Genomic DNA, 26,274 nt, shown 5'->3' with positions numbered 1-26,274 from the left:
CCTGGGCCTGGAAAAGACAATGACAGTAGTGCTTACGCATGAAAATACGCTATCTGAGCACAGTATAACGATGAGCCAGACAGCACAGCTGGATGAGAAAGAGGCATATTCTGTAGATATATGGGCGTGGCAAACCTTAGAAAGACACACAACACCTATGTACACAAACACACACACACACACATGACCACATGTATCTCCAGAGCCTGTGCAACTCTGGTCATGTTACGTTCGGGGCTGCTTCTTCACAGAGCAGACTGTACCTTCACAGCTATAACTGTACACTGCCACCGCTGACCTGTCCACCAGATTTTCATCGTGATGCCAGCTCACGGCCATTTTCCCCATGCCAAAATACGGTTCCTCTTTCAGGTATGGCATTTTCGGAGGATCCATGAAATTCAACAGAGTTACGTTGTAGGCTGCTCGGTTCTTCATGTCTATCTCATCTTGTCCATCAAAGGATGACCCCATGCCAACCCTGGGGAAATCCGGACCTATACACACTGGCACGGCATCGATATTGGCCTTCTCCTTAGCAGCGAGTTCTTCCAAAGCCTGGATGGTCTCTACCTGCAGGTAGTCGTTGAGCTTGAGGAAGGTTTGACAGGCGGCAGCTACTTCGGCCTCGTGGTACTTTGCATCAGAGCCTTTCACTGGCCAGGGTACCGTAAAGAGCCTGGTGTTCAGGTACTTGTAGGTGCAGCCGGGGTTACCAATGAGGATGCGAGAGACTGGAGTGAGCAGATCTTTGCCTTGGATCCTCACCAGGTCCCGAAATAAGCAGCCGTGCTTGTGCAGCGTGAGAAAGGCTTCTTGAACCTCTTTATGGAGCTCCTCAGGGACGCTGGCAGCTTCTCGGAGAACTAGTTTAGGATATTTCAGCTGCCACTAAAACAAAAGTGAAGCAAAATATGCATTTATGGACAGCTATAATTTTACTATTTCCAAAAGTATGTGTTTCTTTGTAAGCTTTAGGAGAAAAAAAGACTGTCGGGGGCTATTTCTAAACAGGATTCATACCTCTCTAGCCTAAAATAGAAAACTAAATAAAACAAATGTCATCAACTCTCCAGCCAAGAGTTTTCAGTCCAAGCTCGGACAATTGCAAACAATTATAAACAAAATGATAATAATTTGGTCTTTGGTCTCCCCAGCTCCCACCATGACCACTTCTCCCCAACCTCAACCTGTCTTCCAGCCTTTGGTCCTCCAGAAAACACAACATTATTCATTAACTGCTTGATACCTATTTTCTAAGTGCTTACTGAGTGCTGTGTACTCTTCTAAATGATTTATACACACTAACTCACTTACTTCTTACAACCTTACGTGGTGGTACTATTATTATCTCCAGTTCATAGATGAGAATACTGAAGCAGAGAGACATTCTAAAAACTTGCCCAAAGTCACACATAGCTGAGAAATAGGAGAGCTGGAATTTGAAGCCCCGGGGCCCCAGAGTCGAGCTCCAGAGCATGAGTTCTTAACCACAAGATCGCACGGCCTCTCAGTAAATGACGAACTGGTTTCTGCTTCAACGCTTCCACTGAAATAGAAATCACTTCACTTTGCGAGTTAGACACTGAGTCCCATGAACACAACAGCCGTGATAATTTTGCTCCCAGCTATAATACTAGTGCCCAGAATGTACTTGGTAAATGCTGGATGGATGAATGAATGAATGAATGAGGTATCCCACTGCAATTTACAAAGTTGTAATAATTCTACTGGTGTCACTGGAGGAGAGTACTATAAGATAATGCCCTCCTCTAATACAGAAATACAGGGATTTATCGATGCAGTTTAGGACTTCATTAACTTTTGAGCTACCACTTCTGGCTCTAACATGTGAATTGGCATCAAGCCAGAGTTCCCTGATTCTACACAGTGAAACTGAGTTTTTATAAAACCAAAGCACAGGATTTCACAGTTACCCCTATAAAATGTAATCTGACTGGTACCTTTTTAGTACTGTGCTGCTTACCAGTTTTCACACTTTTCTTCTATATCTTCATTCAATAATCGTGCATATGATAAACAGGGCAAGACCATTATTCTTCCATACATTTTTTTTTCATTCAACTATGTCTACAGAGCACCTACCAAACACTAGACAGAGACAAGGTTCCTGTCCTCACAGAGCTTTCTACCAAATCAGGTAAATAAAGAAAAGCAACCCCAAGTTGTGTTAAGCACTGGGACAGAAACAAACCAGTGGGAAATCCGTCATTAGAGTAGAAAACTCTCACTTGGAGCTGGCGTTTAGGCTGAGCTTTTCAGGAAAAGAAGGCACCAGCCACATGATGAACTAGAGAAAGACCTTCCAAGAAAAGGGACCAAAAAATACAAAGGCACTGAGGATGGAGACCAGCCTATTCTAGAGACAAAAAGAAGACCAGTTTTACCAGAGCAAAAGAGCCAAAGGCAGAGTGACATGCAATGAGGATGGAGAAGAAGGCAGAGCTGGATCACACAGAGCCTGGGAGGTCAAAGTAAGGAATCTGGATTTGACTCCAGATTCAGTGCAGTGGAGGACTTCAAAGGGCGAAGAGCAATTTGATTTACATTTTATAAAAATCACTCAGTTAAAATATTGGGCATGGATTGGAAAGAGACAAATGTCAAAGTGGAAAATTCTATCAGCTGCTATTACAACCATCCAGGAGAAAAGTGATGATGGTCTGAAATAGAAACAGAAATAAACAGACAGGTAAAATACGTATTTTATAGGCAGAGCAAATAGACAGACACATTATGAATTAGATGTGAGGGATGAAGAAGGGAAAGAAATTACAGATGACTTCCAGATCTCTGGACTTAATAACTGAACAAACAATTCACTATTTTTTAAATTAATTTATTTTATTTACTATTTTTTATTTTTGGTTGCACTGGGTCTTTGTTGCTGTGTGTGGTCTTTCTCTAGTTGTGATGAGCGAGGGCTACTCTTTGTTGTGGTGCGAGGGCTTCTCGTTGCGGTGGCTCCTCTTGTTGTGGAGCACGGGCTCTAGAGCGCAGGCTCAGTAGTTGTGGCTCACGGGCTTAGTTGGTCCACGGCATGTGGGATCTTCCCGGATGAGGGCTCGAACCCGTGTCCCCTGCATTGGCAGGTGGGTTCTTAACCACTGCGCCACCAGGGAAGCCCTACTATTTTTAAAATAAGAAAGACTGGGGCAAAACAAAACAGGTAGAAGAACAGGAAGGAATGAGGAGCTCCATTTTGAAGCTGTAGCCATGAAGATGGCAATGAAATCTTCAGATGGAGATGAGGAGGCATCTGGAGCCCAGAGGAGACAGTGGGGCTAGGGAAACCAAGGTGGGAGCTGTCAGCACAGCACACAGTTGATATTTAAGACCTGGGAATGGCTGAGATCTCCTAGGGGAACAGCACAAACACAGAAGCGAACCCAAAGCCATTTTCTGAGTCACGGAGGAAGGCTCAACAGAGGAAACCTTTGAGGTGGAAAACCAGGAGAGTGTATTATCGCAGAAGCCGATGGAGACGAGCATCTCAAGAAGGATGGAGGAGTCAGCGATGTCAGCTGCCCCTGAGAAGCCAAGTGAGATGGGGACAGAAATTATCCACTAGATTGGGCAGCACAGAAACCACTGATGACAATGACAAGGGCAACTTCAGCAGAGTGAGGGGGATGAGAGTCGGACGGGACTCAGCTGATGACGGAACGAAAGAGGAGGCGGTGGAGATGGCATTTATATGTCTGTTGGCATGGTTCTGCTATGAAAGGGAAGAGAAAAATGGAGCTGTTGATGCAAGGGAATGCTAGACCAAGGGACGATCTTTAACAGTGCAAGACGGAAGGGTACTCTAGGGTTTGTCAGCATACTCATGGGGATGATACCAGAAGAAGAGGTTGATGGTACAGAAGAGACAGTGATTAACTACAGAAGCAAAGTCCTTGAGTGTCTCAAGCAGGGGGATAACTATTTGAGGCTGGAAATTCAGGGAAGGTTTCTTTGAGAAAGTGACCAGGAGGATGCGAAGGACCTGCCAGGTATGGAGTTGAGGGGGGAAAGCCTGACTTGAAGATGAAGTACTGAATTGCTGGGCCCTTGAGGCCGATAGGAAAAGAAGCAGATGTGGTCAGAGGTGAGAGGGACATGAGTTATCAGTGAAAAAAAGATTTTTTTGAATACTTTCCCATGTCATTATTATTGTTTTATTTTTAGAGTATTGTTTTTAACGTTAAGGTATTTACATGTGATATTCGTATGGTTATGTGAATTTCCCAGGTCCTTGGAGTTACAATTCCCCTGTATTAAATATACCTTCACTAGTCTCCAGGCCCAGTCTATATTGAACAACAATAGCGGCAAGAGTGTATGTATATGTGTCTGTATTATTTCCAGGCTTCTTCCTCTCTCAGTCCCAGAGGGAGTATGCTTCAAAACCAAGTTCTTGGGAATTATCTTACTTTTCTTTAATATTTTATACTAAGGATTATTTAAAGAACACTGGAATTGTTAAGAAAGTACGGAGAAATTTCCTTTTAATCACTGCTGCTAGTGAGATGTGCCTTCAAGTATACTGAGGCCTCAGGGACCTGCTCCGAGAATCGCCAGTTCAGTGACAAAATTAGAGTTACTGCTCATGGCTCCAGAATGTTCTGTCTCTTGCTTACTAGATTACATTGCACTCTTCATGAGTTGTGTAAACAGAGAGTGTATTTCTGTCTCTGTTGTTCTACTGGGATGAAAGAGGTATAGAAACCAGAAATCCTAAATGGATCCCTGGTGGTCTCAATGACAGGTGAGAGTGGTGCCACCTAACTGCTTTTTGTCACTTTATGATCACACACCTCACACAGGCACTCTGAGAAGCAGGGCAGTCCTACTATGCTTTCCTAGTAAAGTCATTTTCCCACATTCAGACTTGACTAACTCATTTCTCCTCTTTGTACTTCCTCAAACTTACTGCATCCTTTCTACTATTTCTTGCATTCTGGATCAGGCAGAATAGGCTGTAGTAGCAACCCTCAAATCTCAGTGGCTTCACCCAACAATATTTCTTGTTCACTTCACATATTATTTGTGGGTTGGCAGAGAGTCACTAACCATTAAAGTAGTAACGCAGGGGTCCAAGCTGCCGCCAGATGGTTACAATGCAAACGGAAAAAGAGTGTGCTGGAGGGCCTGGCACTGGCAATGAAACACTCCAAGCTAGAAGTGACGGCTATCATTTTTCATTGGACAGATATAGTCACGTGTTTCATCCAATATGAGAGGGCCCAAAACTGTAATCCTACTTTGGGACCCAAAAGCTGGGTGACAGGGGAGGGATGGAGAACCATTTGGCAAACAGCCCTAATGATCGGCACACATTCTTAGCTAGTGATTCGTTTATTTTCACTTAAGTGTCCCCCCTTCACCCCTGCAAGACCCCCTGAAACTCAGTCATCTACCTATTATCAAATTTACAATCTTATCTGAATTTAAATCTGCTTTCGCCTTCCAGCCTATTCCAGCATAGGAAGGATCTTTTCTCCCGTCCAAATGTTTTTCATCATATACTCCCGCCAGTAACAAATTTTGAGCATATACAGTAGTGTCCAAATCTTTAGCAATTGGCTCTCTGGGGGGGGAAAAAAAAATCAGCCTTGATTTTTAGTGTTTCCTGATTTCTTTGATGTAAATATATAGATTTATATCAACAGAAAAAAATCACACATAAATTGAGAAGGCTCTCAATTAAATACAGAAAAAAAAAAAAACTGCACCAGGTCAGAAAAAACACAAATTAACATTATGTTTGTATTATATTACATTTAGTTTAGTTTTACCTATCAAGTTTGCAAAAAACAAAATTTTATCATGGTAATACACATTGTTGCTGAGAACAAAATCAAATACTCTGATAGTCTGCAATTAGGAAGGCAAATTATTACAAACCTTGCTTAAGGCCAATTGGACAAGATCTACCAGAACCTAAACATGTTCATATCTTTTCATCTAGTTATTCTACTTCCAAGAATTTGTCATAGGGAAATAATTAGAGAAATGTACCAAGACTATAAGGATATTCACCATACTGTTATCTATAATAATTAAAAACTGAAAACCACCCAAAATGCCCAAAGAGAGGAAAATGGTACATTCATGTGATGAAATACTAACGTAACACATTTTTGAAGAATTTTTATATGTTTTTATGAAAAACGTTAAGTAACAAACTACTGCTATACAAGAAATCAGTAACAAGATACTTAGACAACAGAGTCATAGTTTCATAAAAAGAAAAAAAAAGTATATATGTAAATACTCATAGAAAGTATATATGTAAATACTCATAGAAAAGAAGATTTGGAAAAAAAAATACAGCCAAAAGTTTCTGGTGGTTATCTCTGGGTAATGCACTTGGGTGTAATTTTAATTTTCTTCTTTAGACATCTGTATAATTTTCAAATTTTCCAAAATAAGTGTAGAATACTTTTTAAATCAGAAGAGATGTTACATTAGAAAATTCTTAATTTCACGACATCTCTCGTATGTGCCAAGAGATTCTTTCTGATGGCTCTAAATTTAAAAAATTTTCAAGATAACTTCTGGTACTGTCTAAATGTGACTTGGAATGTTGCTCAGTGCTCTAGGAAATTCTGATTTTACCACAGGGAACACCAATAACAATAACTAGATAATTTTGTCATAATCTCCAAAAACTGCAAGAGAGAAAATCCCCAAGCCTAAATGCCCTTTACTGTATATAAAGTTATTAGATTAGTGCCTGGCACATAAAAGTGCCACGTGGTGGGCTTCCCTGGTGGCGCAGTTGTTGAGAGTCCGCCTGCTGATGCAGGGGACACGGGTTTGCTGATGCAGGGGACACGGGTTCATGCCCCGGTCTGGGAAGATCCCACATGCCACAGAGCGGCTGGGCCTGTGAGCCATGGCCGCTGAGCCTGCACGTCCGGAGCCTGTGCTCCGCAACAGGAGAGGCCACAACAGTGAGAGGCCCGCGTACCGAAAAAAAAAAAAAAAAAAAAGTGCCACGTGGTGTTTGTTAATTTTTTCTTTAAAGACAACAACAAGTAACACTGGAAAAGAAATGAACATTAAATAATATTAGTTCACCCTGTCAAACAAATAAGTTCACTTTCCATTTTGGACAGGTACAGGTAGAACATCAGATATCACATGATAATTTGGAACAGCTGTTGGCACATTTTCAAATACGTTAGAATTTTTTTTTGTTTAATCCCACTGAAGTTTTTCCAGGGAGTATACAGTCATGCAATTATATTAGTAGTTGTCTGGTCACATAATATATTTCTTGAGCTCTACAAAAGATTCTATGACATAAATGACGATTATATAGTTTAATAAGTATTTGGAAAGGTATATTTTTTAATTGAAGTAGAGTTGATTTACAATGTTGTGTTAGTTTCAGGTAAACAGCAAAGTGAATTCAGTTATACAAATATATGTATATATTCTTTTTCAGATTATTTTCCGTTACAGGTTATTACAAGATATTGAATATAGTTCCCTGTGCTATACAGTAGGTCCTTGCTGTTTATCTGTTTTATATATAGTGGTGTGTATCTGTTAATCCCAAACTCCTAATTTATCCCTCCCCCACCCACTTCCCACCTTGGTAACCATAAGTTTGTTTTCTGTGTCCGTGAGTCTATTTCTGTTTTGTATATTGGAATGGTATTTTAGATATAAATTGCCAACGTGCCAAGCTTTTATCAATGGCTAAAAGATACAGAATGTTAGCTTCTCTGGAGAATAAGCTTTATTTTCTAGCTAGTTTAAACCATTATATAAAAATTCTACCTCCTCCTCTCATATCAAGGGATGGTTCTGAAACAATTTCATCATATGGAGAAGCCAGACACGGCATTAAATGAATAAGATACCAGTTTACAGGAGGCTCACCTAAATGAAGCCCAACGGAACTCAACCTTTCAGAGAGTGAAATAAAATTTAAAATCTTCAAGTGACCCAGGAAATGCACTTCATGTAAGTGCTAGGATACTCTGATTTCATGGGAATATATTTCTAATCTGGCTGTTAACAGATTTTGCTGGTTAACATACTTTATATTTTGCACTCTGTAGAAATTCGCACTATATCAGTCATCATATTTTCTATATAATTTTCATTGTAAATTGCTTATGACTTGGCAGCCATCCCAAGACAAATGGGCTAGACACTTATTTGGCCTAGCTCCCAGCTGCAAGATGCTGAGCCGTCTCTCCCAAAAGAAGTAGGCACTCTTCCCAAGTCACCGCCCAGGCCTTGCTACAGCTCTCACAAGGAGTCTCGTGATCATGTGTCATGTGCTACAAAGTGACACAAAATGTGTGTTCACTCATTCATTCAGTAGTTCATTTTTCGTTTATGGAAAGTTTATGGAATATCCATTTGTACCAAACGCTGTATAAGTGCCGTAAGTATAATGATAAAAACAAGTTAGGGGCTTCCCTGGTGGCGCAGTGGTTGAGAGGCCGCCTGCCAATGCAGGGGACACGGGTTCGTGCCCCGGTGCGGGAAGATCCCACATGCCGCGGAGCGGCTGGGCCCGTGAGCCGTGGCCGCTGGGCCTGCGCGTCTGGAGCCTGTACTCCGTGGCGGGAGAGGCCGCAGCGGTGAGAGGCCCGTGTATCGCAAAAAAAAAAAAAAAAAAAAAAAAACAAGTTAGGTCCTGTTACAGAGCATCTCATAGTTTAACAGTAGACACAGAAATAGGGACCAGGAGTTAGAGATTTAAGGCTTCTCACAACAGAAGTATGAATATACTAGTATGGGAGCAGGAAATAAATTATTAGGAAGGGAGTCTGGACAATTCTCATTTATTGAATACATATTTATCGAGCAAATATTATTTGCAAAGCACAAAGCGCTGGAAATACAGAGAAAGCAAAACTTCTGTATGTTCTCCGGGAGCTCATATTTATATATATAGTATAAGTATATAGTATACATAGTTCATTCTATACATATATATATAGAGAGAGAGAGAGAGAATTTTACTTATTTATTTAGTATTTACTTATTTGTTTAATGAAATATATTTACTTTATATTTTAGATTGTGTAATGTTGTATTACTGTGTATTGATGTATTTTAGATTGTGATATGTGCTACGGAGAAAAACAAACCCAAGAAAGTAAGATAGGAGTGCCGGGGTGATTGTTGCTATTTCACACAGGATGGGCAGAGAAGGCCCATCCTGAGATGAGGTGACATCTGAGCTGAGAAAGGCAAGAAAGGAGCACTCAAGCCCAGCAGATACCTGGGGGGAAGAGAGTTCCAGGCTGAGGGAACATTAAGTGCAAAGGCCTTGGGGCAAGAGTGTGCTTGGTTTATTCCAGGAAGAGCAAGAATGCCAGAGTGGGAAGAGGAGGAGGTGGGGAGAAGCAGGAAATGAGGGAAGAGAAGCAGTCAGGAGCCAGATCTTGCCCTGCTTTGTAAGTGACTGTCAGGGACTAGGCTTTTACTCTGCGAAGATGGGAAGCCACTGAAGGGCTTTGAGCAAGTCTAGTGAGCTGATATATGTTTTAAGAAGGACACTACTACTGATGCTATGTTAAAACAGTCTGGAGAAGAAGTTAGGCATGGCAACCATCTGAGAAAGAGATGGTGGTAGCTTTGGCCACGGTGTACACGGCAGAGGTGGTGAGAAACGTTCCAATTTTTAATATATTCTGAAAGTTACACAAGTGGGACTTCCTGGTATTATCCCAGAAGGGACTGTATTTAAACAAAGTCTTTAAGGATGAGTAGATACTCACCAGACAGAAAAGGGGATGTGGGTACTCTAGACCCAGGGGACAACAGGTACAAGGGCATGAAAGGATGACAGGCACAGCAAAGCCAAGGAGTAGTGAGAAACTCTGTATGACAGGAGTTTGAGGCTGGACGCTATGTCAGGCAATGGGGTGGAGACTAGACCAGGGAGGCTGTTTGGGGCCATACAGTCAATGGCCTTGTAGGGTATGCAGAGGAGTTTGAACTTGACCTCAGAGGCAAGAGAGACCCAACAAAATTTACAAAGCAAGGAGTGACAAGTCTGCCATATTTATCGGAACACAATTCTGATGGTGTTGGCGCGGGCATAAAGAACACCAACTAGAGGACTCTTAAAACTGTGGTTGTGGAAGATGACAGATGAGGACCTGATTTCACACAGTGTCGGTGGGACTGGAAAAGAAGAAACCACTTAGGGCTTAGGGAAGCCATGGAGAGAAGCTGAGGACAGCAAGGGTCCGATTTGAACAACTGGACAACAGGGATGACAGTAGAGAAGGGAATGAATGGAAGGCAGGATCCCTGTAAAATGTAAGTCATATCCTGTGGCACTTGTGCTCCAAACCCTGTCACGTCCTCTCCTCTCACTCAGTCACGGCCAGTGTACTCACTGTAGACGGCAAGTTCCTGTAGAGTCGGGCCACTGCTCTCCAATCTCATCTCCTTCTACTCTCCCCAACTCTCTCACTTCCCTCCAGATGTGTTAGCCTCAGATGCTGGTCCTCAAACATATCTTAGAGGCTTTGCTGTTCCCTCTGTCCAGAACATTCTTCCTGCAAGTACTACATGGCTTGCTCCCACACCTCCATAAGGTCTTCATTCAAATGTCACTGTAGGAAGACCTTCTGTGACCTCCCCAGTTGCAATCCCCCACCTATAGTCTCTACCCCTCTTACCTCCTTTACCATCTCCATCCAAGTCTTCCCTTCCGATATTTATTTTTCAGTTACTTCTTTAATCTCTCCTCCCTCCCTCCCACCCCCCAACCCTACCAGACTCCACAAGAAATAAGCTCAAAGAAGGCAAGAATCTTTTGTTGGTTTTCACAACTTCATCTCTAATGTCTAGAACATTACCTGGCACAGAGTAGGAGAGCTAAAAACATTTGTTGAATTAAGTAAGTCATGAATACATATGGATCACGTTGAGTTAGATGTCCTCTGCAAGACTTTTGGGTAGAGCCACCCAGCGGGCAGCTGGAATTGGAGCCCCACAGGTCACAAGAACAAAAAGGGATGGACACAGAGGTTCGGGATCATCGGGATAAAATCAAAGCAATTCCAGAAGCACCAAGAGATACAGCAGGACAGCGCTTATGCGTCAGACCCAGGACCCAGACAGCCTCGATCCTGGCCTTTGACACTTCATGCTTATAAGTCTTGAACAAAGTTTTAAGCCTCTCGGGGCCTCTGAGCCTCATCTCTAAAATGGAGTTTTAAGAACAACCTGCCTCAGAGGGTTGTGATAAGATTTGAATGAGCAAATACATATAAAGCACTGAGGACAAGCTGGCAGATGGAAGGCACAAAACGGGGAACGCCGAGGAGGGTGGCACTGTCTCAGGATAAGAGGGGTAGCACTCCTATATCTGGAATCCAGAGCTTGTTTTCTATGTAATTCATTTCCTTGTGCTCTACAGTAAACCAACAGAGGTCCTCTCTGCTCTTCTGCTTTGAGTTGTTGCTGTTGTTTTCTTTCACTGGTTTTCTCTATGACCTTATCAGAAGAAACCAAAAAACTTCTCTGAAGGCATTGTGAATTTGAGCACAATATACTGGGAAGCATACGGTATAGCAGAAAGAGCCTGGGTCTTCAGAGTCAAAAAATATGGGCTTGAACTCAAGCTCTGCCAGATTTGTAAAACAGGAATGACAGTATCTACCTTAAACACCCTGAGTCTGAAGAAGAGTAGCTGCTGAATGTATATTTGTGGAATGAATGAATGAGGCTGCTGTGAGGATGAAATGTGACAGCCTTCATCCAACACTGAGCACAGTCCCTGGCACCTCGTAAGGGTCAATAAACAGACCCAATATGGACCCTGCAAAAAGTCTTGTTTCTATGACTGGCAGCTGGGTTGGCATTCCTGCGGCTAGGACCTGTTTAAGGAACCCAATGTCAGGTCTAAACTTTTTATTTATTCATGTCATTAAAAAGTATTTTTACTTCATCTTTTAAGAGAACAGAGTTATTTTACAAAGGTTTGATTGAAGCACTCCCTTATTATAAGGTGCACTTAAAGTGATTAGATATTGGTATCAGGTTTGTTGTGGGTCTTACTGGCAAGATAAAAGTAAAGCCTTGAAAATAAACTCAAAATGGATTAGAGAGGTAAATGTAAGACTGGGCACTATAAAACTCTGAGAGGAAGACATAGGAAGAACACTCTTTGGCATAAATCACAGCAAGATCTTTTTTGACCCACCTCCTAGAGTAATGTAAATAAAAACAAAAATAAACAAATGGGACCTAATGAAACTTAAAAGCTTTTGCAAAGCAAAGGAAACTACAAATGACGAAAAAACAGCCCTCAGAGTGGGAGAAAATATTTGCAAACAAACCAATGGACAAAGGATTAATCTCCAAAATGTATAAGCAGCTCATGCAGCTCAATATTAAAAAAAACAAACAACCCGATACAAAAATGGGCAGAAGACCTAAATAGACATTTCTCCAAAGGAGACATATAGATGGCCCAGACACACATGAAAAGATGCTCAACATCACTAATTATTAGAGAAATGCAAATCAAAACTACAATGAGGTATCACCTCACACCAGTTAGAATGGGCATCATCAGAAAATCTGCAAACAACAAATGCTAGAGACGGTGTGGAGAAAAGGGAACCCTCTCGCACTGTTGGTGGGAATGTAAATTGATACAGCCACTATGGAGAACAGTATGGAGGTTCCTTAAAAAACTAAAAGTAGAATTACCATATGACCCAGCAATCCCACTACTGGGCATATCCTGAGAAAGCCATAATTCAAAAAGACACATGGACCCCAATGTTCACGGCAGCACTATTTACAATAGCCAGGTCATGGAAGCAACCTAAATGCCCATTGACAGACAAATGGATAAAGAAGATGTGGTACATATATACAATGGAATATTACTCAACCATAAAAAGGAATGGAATTGGGTCATGTGTAGAGATGTGGATGGATCTAGAGACTGTCCTACAGAGTGAAATAAGTCAGAAAGAGAAAAACAAATATCGTATATTAACGCATATATGTGGAACCTAGAAAAATGGTACAGAGGAACCGGTTTGCAGGGCAGAAATAGAGACACAGATGTAGAGAACAAACGTACGGACACCAAGGGGGGAAAGTAGCGGGGCAGTGGTGGTGGTGGGATGAATTGGGAGATTGGGATTGACATATACACATTAATATGTATAACATGGATAACTAATTAAGAACCCGTTGTATAAAAAAATAAATAAATAAGATTCAAAACTGTTTTAAAAAGTGAAGCCTTGATAGTTGTTCTGTTTGCCTTGGAGTCTCCTTTTGTGGCTCAGCGTATGGCTGGCTCACAGCACCTGGGCTCTCCTTGTTGTTTAATTGTTCATGCACTACTTTCACCATACAAAGGCTAAAAAGGCTCAGAAGTTGCTTTATAATAATGTGCATTACCATGTACCAGGAAGCTCCTATCTATGAAAATGTTAGCAAGGATTTAAGAACTGATTACATTTGGGGGGTTTACTTGTTTTAAGGATACTTTTTTAAATTATCTTTTTCCTGATTACAAAAGAATACATGTTCATTTAGATAATTTGGAAAACTAGAAAAGTTCAAAAGAGAAAAGTCTACCAGTCTGGGATATAACATTTCTGTATCAGTCCTGCAGATTGTTCTAGAGGCCACCTCCCTGGGGAGGAGTATTTGTGTGTAAAACAAAATTTAAATCACACCAGATATTATTATATCTGTCTTGCTTTTTTTTTTTTTTTTTTTGCGGTACGCGGGCCTCTCACCGTTGTGGCCTCTCCTGTTGCGGAGCACAGGCTCCGGACGCGCAGGCTCAGCGGCCATGGCTCACGGGCCCAGCCGCTCCGTGGCATGTGGGATCTTCCCGGACCGGGGCACGAACCCGTGTCCCCTGCATCGGCAGGCGGACTCTCAACCACTGCGCCACCAAGGAAGCCCTCTGTCTTGCTTTTTAAATGAGCTAATGAATACATTAATTCATTCATCCATTCAAGCAAACTAATTAAATACCTACTAGGTGCCAGGCCCTATATACAGTACAGAGAATGATGGAAAGCAGCATATAAAATCATTACAATAACCTGAGACAATTAAGGTACACATGAAGTACTAGAAGTGCACACAAGAGGGAGCAGAGACAACCTCTGGGCTATAGACGTGTCAGGGAAGCATCCTACAGGAGATGACACGTGAGCTGTTACTAATAACAGGTAACACAGAAGTTCTCCAAGGAAGGAAGATGGAAAGGATGTAGCAGGAAGACCCAAAATATAATACTGCACAGCTGGTCTGAGCTACTGCCAAAACCCAGTGTGGGCAAAAAGGTAAAAAAATGGGGAAGACGAGGCTGGAAATGCAGGAGCCAAGCAACAGACAGCCATTGTGGGATTTGAAGCAGAAGGTTGACATGCTTGGATTTATGTTTTGGTTTAAAAAAAAATAAAAGTCTACTACAGCTTTAAAGAGGGGCAAAGAAAACTAGAGCAATCCATAAAAGGGCTGTCCAGGTGAAAGGTAGCGAAGTTCTACTGACAACGGAGATGAGAGATGATGTCCTGGAACTGAGAATGCACGGGAGACCTGGGATTCTAGACAGGTAAGCTCATTCTTTCCTCTCTTCTTTCCATGGTTACTGAGAATCGGCTATATGCACGACAAGCATATGCTAGGTGCTGGAGAAACCAAGCTGATGTGACCCAATTCTTATACCCCAAGAGCTAACATTCTAGTAGGAAAGAAGAGATGAAAAGGTACTATTTTTACTGTTCAGCATGCCTTTCTTTCCTTCTTTGGAACAGGGCTCCAGTTTTCCTTTGGGAAAACCATCCATCTCTGACTCACACTCCATGCAATGTGAGTGGGAATGGTCATACTCCAACCCTACTCCAAGAGTGGGTGCAGAAACTAGGTCAGGCAAACAGGAGCATCTCACTCCCCTGAACACAATGACTGATTCAGGGATAGGCACATGCCTCTAACCAGGCCAACGAGATGATTACTGGGGGAATCAGACAGACCAGGAAAAAAGAAATCACCACCTTCTTCTAAGATCCTATGTGCTTAAGACCACATACCCCCTGGGCTGTCAGAGTCCTGTACTATCAGGGGACAGCCTATCTAGCATGAAGCCACACAGAAAAAAGCCAAGCCAAGAAACAGAAAAACAGTGATCAGATGACATCTTTCGAGAAACTGGATTCAGCCATGTGCTCCTTGACATCTAAGTTAAGTAAGTCAATAAATTCCCTTTTTTGTCACAATGAATTTGTTTGTGATTTTGTCACTTGTAATTGAAAGAGTGCTGACTAATTCAGGGGCAGAGACACAGAGTCGCACAACTGCAATACAATGTGACAGGTACAATCAAGTTATTTATAAGGTACAAGGAGCACAGGGGAGAGTGCGATCAATTCTATTAGTAGGTAAGGTAAGTAAAGAAACTTTCACAAAGGAGGCGATGTTTAAGTGAAGTCTTGAAAAATTAGTCATCAGGCAACAGGATAAGGGGCAAAAGGATATTCTATGCAGAAGAAACAGAAGGAGCAGAGGCAAGGAGTGAGGAAGAACACAGAATGCTTGGGGAAGAAGAGACAGTCGACTATATGCTAAAGCACTAAGTTCAGAGCAGAAAGCGGATTGTGCAGGAATTTATATATTCTGGGGGTGAGGAGACACTGGATGACCGACTCAGACCATTTCACCTCTCATTTAACCTCTCTAGACCACAGTGGCTTCATAGGTAAAATAAGGTAGAGCAGGAAAAAATCAGTGCAAATTGACAAATATTAAAAGACCTTACCTGCTGATAGAACTCATCATCTTTGGGGGTCAGATAAGGAAGCCAAGTGTCTTCAAGCTCTTCAAGAAGCCTCAGTTTCTGTTTAAAAATAATAATGATTACAGGTGACTGAACATAAACTGACCCAAAACATAAGACAATCCCTTATTTTTTCCCATGAGAGACTACCCTCCAAAATTTAGCCAACTTGAATGTAGAAACTTTTCGAGAGAGAAATTAGTCAAAAGTCAATTATAAAATGTATTCATTTAATTACTTGCACTTAAATTATACATCATATAAAACATTAACTTAGACATAATCATTTTATCCACTCTCACATTTCAGGAAGCAATTTGCTTCACTCTTGACATGTATCTTTAACATCAGGGTCTTTTTCTTCATCACTAGAGTCACCTTTTGAGTTATCCAATCAAACTCAAATTTAATCATCCAATCAGTTTTCCAGAACAAATCTTCCTGTCTGTATAATCTGCTTGAGACACAGCAGGTTTCGAATCCTTACCATCACTGAAACTCTCCAACCAAGCCGCAAGTATCCATTTACATAACGTCAGGGTATTTGGAGAATTTATTCATCCTGTATACATTTATTTGAGATCATATCCACTTACACATTACTTTTTTTTTTTTTTATGCGGTACTCGGGCCTCTCACTGTCGTGGTCTCTCCCGTTGCGGAGCACAGGCTCCGGACGCGCAGACTCAGCGGCCATGGCTCACGGGCCCAGCCGCTCCGCGGCATGTGAGATCTTCCCGGGCCGGGGCACGAACCCGTGTCCCCTGCATCGGCAGGCGGACTCTCAACCACTGCGCCACCAGGGAAGCCCCACGTTACTTTTTAAAAGTGATCTTTCATCCCTAGAATAATTACTAAATGTATCTTGAATATCTTTGCTTCTTTTCTTTTCCAATTTGATAAAGAAATCTTTTCAAGCACCCACAACTAGTGTTGTCTGAGGCCATTTCAAGCTACTTTGTCTTCCAAATAGTACCCGTGCTGTTCAAACAAGGTAACTAAGAGACGACCCCGCATTATAAAGTACTTTATAAGGAACCAAATACATACAAGATGACACCCTCCTTATGAGGGATTTTTTTCAAAGAATATCTAACCTTATATTCAAGCATATGTGATATGTGTGTGTGTGTACGTGGCATATAAATAGCGTATATATATATGTGTACACAGACACACATACACATAGAAATCATCTATATACTACAGAAATTTTCTGAAAGAAAAAAACAGAAAAGGCAGAAACAAATAAAACTGCAGTACAACGTGTTATTCAGGCTGTTGTCAGCCACTAAGGCACTTTTATAAGAATTAGAAAATGGTGTGTCTTACTCTGGGCTGATGCCCCCCTACTCCCTACAGCATGACTTGGAGAACACAAACTGGATTTTAGCCCCAACCTGTCCCAATGGGCACTGTCTTTATGCAGTGAACAACCTGCTCAACCAGACATGGTGGCCCTGAGAATCATCCTCTCCCATCTCTGGGCAGCCTTCTCACACTACAGAGTAGTCCAGAGCAAATACCCCTTCAGGCAGAACTCAAGTCCTTTCTGGATCTTTTTTATAATTATCCAAAGTGAATAAAGAAAAAAGGGAATAGAAAAATAGCAACCAGTTGGCCTAAGAGAGGCAAAAGAGTAAACTTTACTCTTATGCAAAATTCTAGTCTGTTTATATAATTAAAGCTTTCTGCTTTGTCTAAAAGGTACTTTCTCATCTGTAATGATAAGACTGGCTTACCAGTTAAACTATGAAGAGTTTTCCTTTACAAAGGACCTATAATATTAACACAAACCATTGGTTTATATAAATCATTGGTTAAGAGGTTTATCTGTTTTCCACATTAGTCATTATTTGGGACACAGAAAGAACTAATGATGTTTTCATGCCTATACTTGCACATTTATGCACTCCATCACAAACTTAATCAAAACCTATACCTCAATTTTCACTTGAGGCTCAGGAAAGCCTGCATTTTCCTATGAATCTTTTACCAGTCCTTTCTATAGACAGAACACTTACATGCCCCCCAAAAAGTTTTAATGTTTAAAAAAACGTTAAAGGCTTGAACAATTAAAATGTACATGATATCTCAGACTTTGAGATGGCTCCACCTTACAAATACCACCTTAAAATCTCTTCAGGAGAGTCCATAAAGCTAATCTGCATATAATAGGGAACACAAAGGTACAGATTTCTATTAGGAGTTACATATTCCACCTTGACCAGATTAAACAGCAAGAGACCTGTCCCAAAGATGAACAAGCACCACTGGAGGCTGAAATTCCACTTATAATAAATACTTCAGTAAAATTATTATAAAAACAACCACTTCTCAGCTCAGTTGAGGTCCAGTGCATCAGACAGACAGAAAACATTATAACCTGTAAGGCTGTATCAAGAGGATAAAATTCCTTGTTATATATATAGTAGTCTGTATCTGTTAATCTCAAATTCCAAATTTATCCCTCCTCCTCCCTTTCCCCTTTGGTAACCATAAGTTTGTTTTCTATGACTGTGAGTCTATTTCTACTTGTAAATAAGTTCATTTATATCATTTTTTTAAGATTCCACATCTAAGTGATATCATATGATGTTTGTCTTTCTCTGTCTGACTTCACTTAGTATGACAATTACTAGGTCCATCCGTGTTGCTGCAAATGGCATTATTTCATTCTTTTCTTATAGCTAAGTAATAATCCATTGTGTGTGTGTACGTATATATATATATATATATACACATACATACATATATATATATATACACCACATTTTCTTTATCCATTCATCTGTTGATGGACACCTAAGTTGCTTCCATGTCTTGTTATTGTAAATAGTGCTGCTATGAACACTGGGGTGCAGGTATCCGAAAGGATAAAATTCTACAAGAATGTTCCTACCATAGAGCAAGCAGAATATAAGTGGTCTTTTTCCACTGGGAATTTTAATTTTAATACTGTGAGCATTGTTATATCTCTATGACAGGAGGGAATGGGGTCAGGAAATCACTCAACTTAAGGCCACACAGATGAAATCTGCTCTGTACATCAACATTCACATCCTGTAATTCTACTGATTAACTAATGAGATCAATTATAAATAGCACTATTTATCAACTTAAAAAGAACCTTTGGTCATATTGCCTTGGTGAAGTCAATCAGGAATGATTATTAGATTAAACTGGTAGTTCAGGAACATCACACATTTCTTAAAAATTAAGATTGCTTTATAAAAAGGCATAGTCACTTTGAGCATAACTATAGAGAAACAAGCCCTCTCATACTCAGGAGTGCACAAGGGTACAATTCCGATGCAGGGCAACTGACAACTCCTATCAAAATTCAAATGCATTCCCTTTGATCCCAAAATCCTACTTCTAAGGATTTTAATTTCTTACTTGTACCATGTTCTGAAGAATGTATGTACAAGTTTACTCACTGGACCACTATTTGTAGACCAGAAGCTTGGAAACATATTAAAAACCACTTAGTTGCATACTTAAAAGGTTGAATTTTATGGTGTGTGAATTATATCCCAACTAAAAAAAAAAGATTAGAAACAGTGCCAGTGTCCATCCACAGAGGATGGTTAAATAAATGCTGGTACATCCACACAGTGAAATACAAAGCAACAGTAAACAAGACCGAGGAGGCTCCCTTTAGTGAAACAAAGAGCTCTCCAGGACACATGGGGAAGTGAAAGGCAAGGGAAAGAATATCCGCTTGTATTTGCATAAAGAAACATAAAGGACATGTGACAAACTACTCCAGTGGTTCTCTCTCAGGGGCAGAGGTGGGAAACAACTAGAAGGGGCCAGGGATGGAGTAAGGCTATACAAAGTATTTCCTTTTGTATTGTTTTGATTTTTGAACTCTGTAAACATATTGCCTATTCAACATATTACCAATTATCAACTCAAGTGTATTACCTATTAATTCACGTGGAATTCAGTACAAAGATGAAGATGACATGACATCATTTTTGGCTTTATATTAGACAGTGCATACTTTTGTGATGTATGATAAAGTATTTCGGGGGTAGACTTGTAGACTAGCACAGTAAAGAGTGAAGAGGGGGAAGAGAAACAGCTCTGACAATTTCTTTGTGTCAAATGTCAAGCCGTCAGTAAACACACACGACATTCAAATGCACTCTGGAGTGGAGGCAGAAGGCGCTCGTGTTTGACTGTCAGATCTGGCTAACTGCTGCTCCCCCGCCTGAGATGCAGATAAATCCACACAGCTGGGCCTTACAGCACACTGCTCTGCGCACGGCTTCTTTGCTGTCACCCTGGTGTCAAATACATCAAGCTGTTCGCACATGCCACACAGAAAGCCAGAGGGAGTGCAAAGCCTCGGCTCTCCCACCTGCAAGAGGAGCACTTGAAGACCCCTCCATGAGGGCTACAACCACCTCCGTAGCTCCTGCAAGGAACGGGTACACAGACACAAGGCCTTAAGTAAAACACATTGCAACTCAAAACCATAAAGGTTGGATGTCAGAAACTTTAAACCTAATAAGCTTCTGACTCACTGTGAAAAGTTAAGTTGTATCTGAGCTTCCATATCTTGTCAAATAGGCATATAGCTTGCGAATCTTACAGGTATTACCTAAAAAGATTAACTGGACCATGACTCATAATGTGAAGGTGTATCTTTCACAGATGAAGTATATTTTCCATCCCACTGGTGTCTCTTCAGCCTCGTCAGATTATGCTAACAGCCCCTATTCTTTAACCATTTTTCATTTTCCACATAATTTTTAAACTATGAATCATATTTTGTCAGGTTCATTAAAAAATTAATTTTGTCTGAGTCTTCAAACTATAATCACAAATAAAGGCTTATGAATGTTCAATATAAAAATAAGCACCTGATCTTCTGAGGGTTTCAAATAATAAGTAGGAAAACTGACCTAGTCCTTGGGAAGAGCATAAGTAAGGGAAATCTCCCCAAGGAAGACACATCAAAACTAATACCAGAAAGACGAGTGAGAAGTAGTTAAGCCAAAAGAAGTATAAATAAATATTTCATATACCCATATTCCATATTTGTTTTTAAAAAGAAAAAAAAAAGTATCTCAACAAAGAGCATTCGCTTTCCTTTACTCACTGAAAATACGACACGGTAAAAATAAACAATTTGGAGGGAAGAGTAGAATTTGTATCCTGACTCTATCACTTCCTAGATGTGGTACCACACCTGAATCAACCTCTCCAAACCTCACTTTACTCATCTGTAAAAACCTGTTTCACAGGGTGTTGTGAAGATGAAATAAAATTAATCATATATATTAGTGCATTTTATAAACTATAAACTATGCAGATATTACGCAAATGGCATTCAAATGGAGGAAGGGGTCTATAACAAAGCACGAGCATCTAAGAAGCCTAACTGTTAGTTCTAACACCAGTACTACCAGCATAAATATATGATTTGGGACTGGTGTATCTCCCTGTGACGTATAAATGAAGTAGTACGTGTAGAGATCTAAGAACATTGCCAAGCACATAAAAAAACCCTCAATACACTTTGGCAACCACTTGCTACTGTTATTTACCCATGTCCGAAAAGGACAGTTTTATTTATTAGTTGTGAATTATTTATAAGCAATCCTATGTGTAACCCATCAAATCAGACTTTATGCCATATACATAAGAAATTCAGACATTAATTTCCCTGGGTGAACTACAGCAGAACTGTATAAAAACTCTCCATAAAACTTTATATATATAAAATGCCTCGATTAACTACACTGGTGATAAAAATAAAAATTATTGTGAAAGTTTAGAACAGATGAAGAAACAAAGGCCCATCCAGAGATACAAAGTGACTGGCAAAAATTACACTACTGGTCACAACTCATAATCTCATTCCCTAAGTATAAAGGTAATTTCCACTACACTCCACCACACAACCCTGAAACAAGAGAAATCTGATCTTTCAAGAAGTGTTCAATCTTTCACTTTAAAAAAACACATAGAAATGTAAACATTTTAAGTAATTTTAATTAAAATCAATCCTATTTTTTAAACTTAAAACCAATGCTTATAACCACTACTTCTGGACTCTCAAGTCCTGGCTGCTTTGGTAGCTCTACAATGTTTGCAAGAATTTTTTTTTTTAGCATTTCTTGTTCAGTTCTTAATAATGGGAGCCTATGCTGTAGTAGACCAAAAATCCAGTTAGAGTAAAAAAAGAAACTCATAATCCTCAAATCAGGAAGAATTCTCAGGAGGATTTTGCCTCAATAGTGGTATAAAATTAGCCCTGGACTACTGCTCTATTCCTTTATAAACAGCTTAAAAGTAAGACTGAAAAGATCAAACTAATCAAAAACTACAAGGCATGGAAAGGAAGACAAGACTATAAGGCAAGGTAATGAGTGATAATGAAGAGAAAAATCAGTCAATTGGAACCGACCCCAAAATGGCACAGATGACAGAATTAGGAGACAAGTACATTAAAAATAGTGACATAACTGTGGTTCATAAGTACAAGAAGTTGGGAAAAGACTGAACATGGTTAATAGAGAAAAAGAAATTAAACTTCCAGACAGGAAAACCACAATGTCTGAGATGAAATATAAATATATTGGATAGGATTCAAAACAGGTTAGATATCATAAAAGAAAAGAATAGTGAAAACGAGACATAGCAGTGGAAATTATCCAAATGGAAACACAGGCAAAAAATAATTATTAGAGTATCAGTGAGCTGTGGGATGACTTTAAGCAGTTTAATACATATGATTAGAGTCATCAAAGAAGAGGAGAAAGAATGGGAGAAAGAAAAATACTGCCCAAGAATTTTCCATATTTGATGAAAACTATAAATCCACAGATTCAAGTTGTTCAAAGAACTACACACACACACACACACACACACACACACACACACAAAATGAGGAAATAACACTAAGGCACAATATAATCAAATTACTTAAAATCAGTGAAAAACAGAAAATCTTTAAAGCAGTCAGAGAAAAAGAAATAGTAAGTACACAGGAACAGATCATAACATGAAATATCTCATGGAAAGCATGTTACCCAAAGATAGTGAAGAAACATTTTCAAATAACTGAGAGAAAAAAAAAATTTGTCAAACTAGGTTTCTATCCCAAGCCAAAACATCTTCCAAAAACAAAGGCAAAATAAATACTTTTTCAGATATATAAAAGTAGAAATTCAACACCAGCAGCACTTCATGGTAAGAAATGATAAAGGAAGACCATGAGATAGGAAGAAAATGATACTAGATAAATCTGAGTCTTCACAGGGGAATAAAAAGCATCACACATAATAACTACATTTGAAATAGAAAAGACTTTATTCCTTACTATATAATCTTTATAAAAGACAACTATTTAAAGCAAAAATAATAGTACACTGCTGGGTTTATAATATATGTAGAAGTGAAACAGGTAATAACAATAACACAACAGTTAAAACAGAGCGGAAGTATCTTGTAAGATTCTTAAACTACATGTGAAGTGCAATAGTACTACTTCAAGGAAGAATCTATTAAGATAAAGATGGATACTAGAAACCCTAAAACAATCATAATATAATAACAAAGAGTTATAGGAGACTAGCCAACAAGAGAGACAAAACAGAATCATGAAAACTCAAATAGAGAATAAAAGAGAACAAAGGGCAAAAAGTAAACTGGTAGAATTAAATCCAACCATATAAACAATCACATTTAATGTAAATAGCCTAAACAATTCAGTTAAAAAGAAGAGACTGTCAGATTAAATTCTAAAAATCAATATCCAACTATATCCTGCCTATAAGATATTGACCTCAAGTATAAAGAAACAAATAAATTAAAAGTAATAGGATGGACACAACAATGTGAATGTACTTAATGCCACAAAACTGTACACTTTAAAAAGTCTTATGCATATTTTATCACAATAAAAATATTTTAAAAAGTAAAAGGATGAAAAAAAATATTTACCACAGTAATACTAATCAAAAGAAAGTTGAAGTAGCTATACTGACACTAGACAAAATAGATTTCAGAGCAAAAAATATTATTAGAGGCAAAAAGAGTCATTTCACAATCATAAAGGAATCAATTCATCAAGAGAACATACCAGTCTTAAATATCTATGCAACTAATAACAGATCTATCAAATACATTAAGCAAAAATTGATAGACTAGCAAACAGAAATATGCTTGACCGTTGAACAGCACAGGGGTTAATCCACATATAACCTAGAGTCGGCCTTCTGTATCCGCGGTTCCTCCGCTTCCAGTTTTAACCAACCAAGAATCATGTAGTACTATAGTATTTGCTATTGAAAACTATCCATGTTATAAGTGGACCCACACAGTTCAAACCCATGTTGTTCAAGGGCCAACAGTAGATGATTCCACAATTATAGTCAATATCACCCCTCTCTCAATATGCCACAACAAGTACTCGGAACACTTAGTAAGAATACAGAAGACCTGAACAACACCATAAACTAACTTGACCTAATTGACATTTATATAACAGTTAACCAAACAGCAAAATACACATTTGTTTCAAATACACGTAGAACATTTGCCAAGACAGACCATATCTTGATATCACTATATTTAAAAGGATTCAAATCATTTAAAAAAAACATGTTGCCTGGGGGAGAATGATGTCAGGAACATGGCCGAGTAAGACGTCACTTGATTGTATGCCCCACCTCAACAAAAACAATTTGGCATCCAACCACAGACAAAAGTGCCTTCTGTGGGAGCTGTGTGATCCAGCATCACACTCCAGGGACCCAGGAGAAGTCTTGTCAACCTGTGAGTCAGGAAATAGGCATACAGACCTCAATCCCAGCTGTGGACCCTGAAATGGCCCAGGAATGGGCTCCAGCTCCTCTCAGCCAAGGTCCAGGAGGCCCTGGAGAACACCAACTTAGACAATCACCCACAGAAAAGAAAGCCTTTGTGGAAGTCGAGGAGTTCAGTGGAGAAGTTCCAGCACAGTGTTTGAGCACAAATATCCAAGAGTGGACACACTGGAGAGAGTAAGAGGAATGGTTTGACGTACCAATGTCACCCCTCCCACAAGGGAGCACAGCTCAGTGCTAAGAGAATCCGTCTTGGCCCGAGATTTCTCCCACAGTAAAAAGTGAAACCGTGTGAGTGGGTAGCCAGTTCCTCCAGCCGTGTGGGATGCTACCAAAGAGGCACATTTCTCTCTCACTTAATCATGAGCTGCATGACTGGGGTCGGGGGGAGGAGGGGGAGCATGAAAGGCTGAGAGAACAGCAGCCAGGGATTGGAATGAATGTATTAAAGGGACATATATCCTATTAACCACATCATGGACTCCATCAAGGGGCCCACTCACAAGACACTAGGGTTGTCCCATCTGCTGATCCCCCAACTGGACCATGGGCTTCACTCACAAACACTCCCATTCTCCCATTCTGTGGCAGGTATGCACACTCCTGATGGTGCTGAGAGCAAGCTTTTGCATGCTCTCTAGTGAGCACGCTCAGAAAGCCATTCTGAATCTGTGGACCAGAGAGAGACCACAAATCTGAGCATTCAGCACTGCCCTTGGAAAAGCAAAAGGGAGGCTGTCAGTACTCAGCCTGGTGCTTTGCAGAACTGAGAGAAGGTATACAAGCTTAAGAATTCTGCCACAAGAGGGAGCAAGAAATGTGGGACAGGGGTATCCAAGAAGGTTTGAGAGAGCCTCAGAATACCTATCATGGCAGACAGTAGGAATTTCTCTCTGGAAGTCAGTCAGTTAAGACTAGAGGAAGTGAGTGCTACTTCAAATGCAGACAGCAAATGTCAGACTTCAAGGAATATGAAAAATCAAGGAAACAGGACACCATCAAAGGATAGCAATAGGGCTTCCCTGGTGGCGCAGTGGTTGAGAGTCCACCTGCCAATGCAGGGGACACGGGTTCATGCCCCGATCTGGGAAGATCCCACATGCTGCGGAGCGGCTAGGCCCATGAGCCATGGCCGCCGACCCTGTGCATCCAGAGCCTGTGCTCCACAACGGGAGAGGCCACAACAGTGAGAGACCCGCGTACTGCAAAAAAAAAAAAAAAAAAAAAGGATAGCAATAATTTTCCAGTAACTGACTCCAAAGACATGGAGGTCTATGATTTGCCCAATAAAGAATTCAAAACAGTTGATTTAAGGAAGCTCAATAAGCTACAAGAACATACAGAAAGACAATTCAAAGAATTTGGGAAAAAAATTCACAAACAAAATGAGAAGTTAAACAAAGAGACAGAAATGATAAGGAACCAAACAAATTATAGAGCTGAAAAATACAGATGAATGTATGAAATTATGAATGAAATAAAAAGTGCAACAGAGCGTATCAACAGCAGAATGGATTAAACAGAAGAAAGAATCTGTGAAGAGAAAACAGGACTTTTGAAATTATCGGATCAGAGGAAAGCAAAGAAAAAAATGAAAAAGAGTGAAGAAGGCCT

At 40.1% G+C, this 26,274-nt stretch overlaps 1 protein-coding gene across 7 annotated transcripts in view; it reads right to left on the bottom strand.

Annotated features, from left to right (window-relative positions):
• FTO (FTO alpha-ketoglutarate dependent dioxygenase) overlaps window positions 1-26,274 on the bottom strand; it is a 377,562-nt gene that overhangs the window by 262,935 nt on the left and 88,353 nt on the right. For all 7 annotated transcript variants that reach the window (XM_032612139.1, XM_032612144.1, XM_032612143.1 and 4 more), the window contains exons 2-3: window positions 15,797-15,874; window positions 264-891 (exon numbers count right to left, since the gene is read on the bottom strand). In XM_032612139.1, the coding sequence (XP_032468030.1) occupies window positions 264-891; window positions 15,797-15,874 (706 nt within the window). The remainder of the gene's footprint in view (window positions 1-263; window positions 892-15,796; window positions 15,875-26,274) is intronic.

The sequence above is a fragment of the Phocoena sinus genome, chromosome 19, assembly GCF_008692025.1.
Source record: "Phocoena sinus isolate mPhoSin1 chromosome 19, mPhoSin1.pri, whole genome shotgun sequence".
Taxonomy (NCBI): domain Eukaryota; kingdom Metazoa; phylum Chordata; class Mammalia; order Artiodactyla; family Phocoenidae; genus Phocoena; species Phocoena sinus.
The sequence above is the reverse complement of the archived record's forward strand: the minus strand, read 5'-3'. Positions and strand labels throughout refer to the sequence as shown.